The sequence below is a fragment of the Austrofundulus limnaeus genome, unplaced genomic scaffold, assembly GCF_001266775.1.
Source record: "Austrofundulus limnaeus strain Quisiro unplaced genomic scaffold, Austrofundulus_limnaeus-1.0 Scaffold1979, whole genome shotgun sequence".
Lineage (NCBI taxonomy): Eukaryota > Metazoa > Chordata > Actinopteri > Cyprinodontiformes > Rivulidae > Austrofundulus > Austrofundulus limnaeus.
The window spans coordinates 29223-30940 of record NW_013954381.1 but is presented as its reverse complement, the minus strand read 5'-3'; the positions used below and the strand labels follow the sequence as shown (position 1 = coordinate 30940).

General features: G+C 45.1%; 2 protein-coding genes across 2 annotated transcripts in view; both read left to right on the top strand.

Annotated features, from left to right (window-relative positions):
* LOC106536799 (triadin) overlaps nt 1-451 on the top strand; it is a gene marked incomplete at its 5' end in the record, with an annotated part of 3694 nt that extends 3243 nt beyond the window's left edge. The window contains 2 exon segments of the mRNA XM_014034124.1: nt 37-289; nt 445-451. Of these exon segments, the coding sequence (XP_013889578.1) occupies nt 37-289; nt 445-451 (260 nt within the window).
* A 57-nt stretch (nt 452-508) lies between these two features.
* LOC106536800 (probable serine/threonine-protein kinase kinX) overlaps nt 509-1718 on the top strand; it is a gene marked incomplete at both ends in the record, with an annotated part of 7693 nt that continues 6483 nt past the window's right edge. The window contains 1 exon segment of the mRNA XM_014034125.1: nt 509-1407. Within this exon segment, the coding sequence (XP_013889579.1) occupies nt 509-1407 (899 nt within the window).

Here is a 1718-nt window from a genome sequence, read left to right as displayed (position 1 = left end):
CATCAGATTATCTTCATCATTTTGTTTTTCTTACAGTTATAAGAATGCAAGCAAAGGAAACACTGGAAAAGATGGAAGCAGAGGAAGAGGAGGAGGAAGATGTGGAGTCTGCTGGGGGAGATGAAGGAGAGGAGGAGGAGGAGGTGTATGAGGAGGAGTATGAGGAAGAGGAGGAGTATGAGGAGGAGGAGTATGAGGAAGAGTATGAGGAGGAGTATGAGGGAGAGGAGGAGGAAGAGTATGAGGAGGAGTATGAGGAGTATGAAGAAGAAGAGGAGTACGAGGAGGAGTATGAAGAGGAAGACTATGAGGAAGAAGAGGTAGAGGAAGAGGAGGAAGAAGTTGTAGGAGCGGAGGAAGAAGAAGAAACTGAAGAGGAGGAAGTAGAGGATGAAGAAGATGAAGGGGAGGCTGATGAGGAGGATGAGGAAGAACCTGCTGCAGAGCTTGAAGATGATGATGATGATGATGATGATGATGATGATGATGATGATGATGATGATGATGAGCTGAAAGACGATGCAGAAAAAGATGATGAAGATGAGGAGGAGGAACCTGTTGCTGATGAAGAAGCCTCTCCTGAACCCGAGTCTACCTCAGACGATGAAGAGTCGGTCCCGTCTCCGGACTCTGACCTCAAAGACAGTGATGAAGATGATGAGAAGGATGAAGATAAAACCAGTGATGATGCGTTCACTGACACCACAGACCTCAGTGACGAAGAGGAGGAAGATGAAGACGACTCTAGTGACATCATTCTAGAGGACACTGATGATGACTTGGACGTTGATCTTCCTCRTGTAGCCGTTTCTACTGAGGAAGAGGAAGATGAACACAAACCTGCAGGTGAGGAAGATCTTTCTCCTCTTCCTCCTGCTGAGGATGAGGAGGAAGATGAAGGTACTGATGATGATCTGGACCAATCAGAGGACGTCTCTGTTGCGTCCTCTGAACACTTTGCAGACGTCGAAGACGAAGATGAAGACTTCGATGAAGACACCGGCCCTGATGAAGATGATGATGAGGATGATCTTCACAAACCTGATGATGATGAGGATAAAAAGGAAGAGGAGGAAGATGTAGAAGAAGTTCCTCTTGTTTTGAGCTCTGACAGCGGAGTCTTGGGCGACGAAGACGAAGACACCGAAAACTCTCTCTGGGAGACCGTCTCCAGTGATGATGTCACTGATGAAGATGAAGCAGACGATGAAGATGTTGATACAAGCTCACTGGAGCTCAGCGTTGATGATGAAGAGGAGGAYAAACTGATCACTGAAGCAACTGTTGGTGCCGAGGAAGAAAAAGATCAACTTAAAGATGAAGAGGGAGGAGCCTCTGCTGATGAAGACGAGGAGGAAGAGGATGATGAGGATGATGATGATGGGCTTGATGAGATCTTGCTGGCAGGTATGATGAAGATTATTCAAACAAAACAAAGTTCTGTTGACAAAATGTAGAAGAATTAAAAAGATAAACAGAAAGGTTTAAGCTGATGTCAGTGGCTCATTAGAGTCACTATGGTAACCACACACTTGAGTCTCTCACTCCCTGACCGCCATTTTCATGAGAGACAACGGRGAAGAAATGAGGCTTTAAACAGCCACTGTGAAAAAGTACTGAAGCATCCGTATTCTTTTGTTTGATCAGAAATAATGAACTCTTTCTTTCTGGCAGAGGTGTAGGAAGTACTTGCAAAGAAATACTGGTAAGAGTAAAAT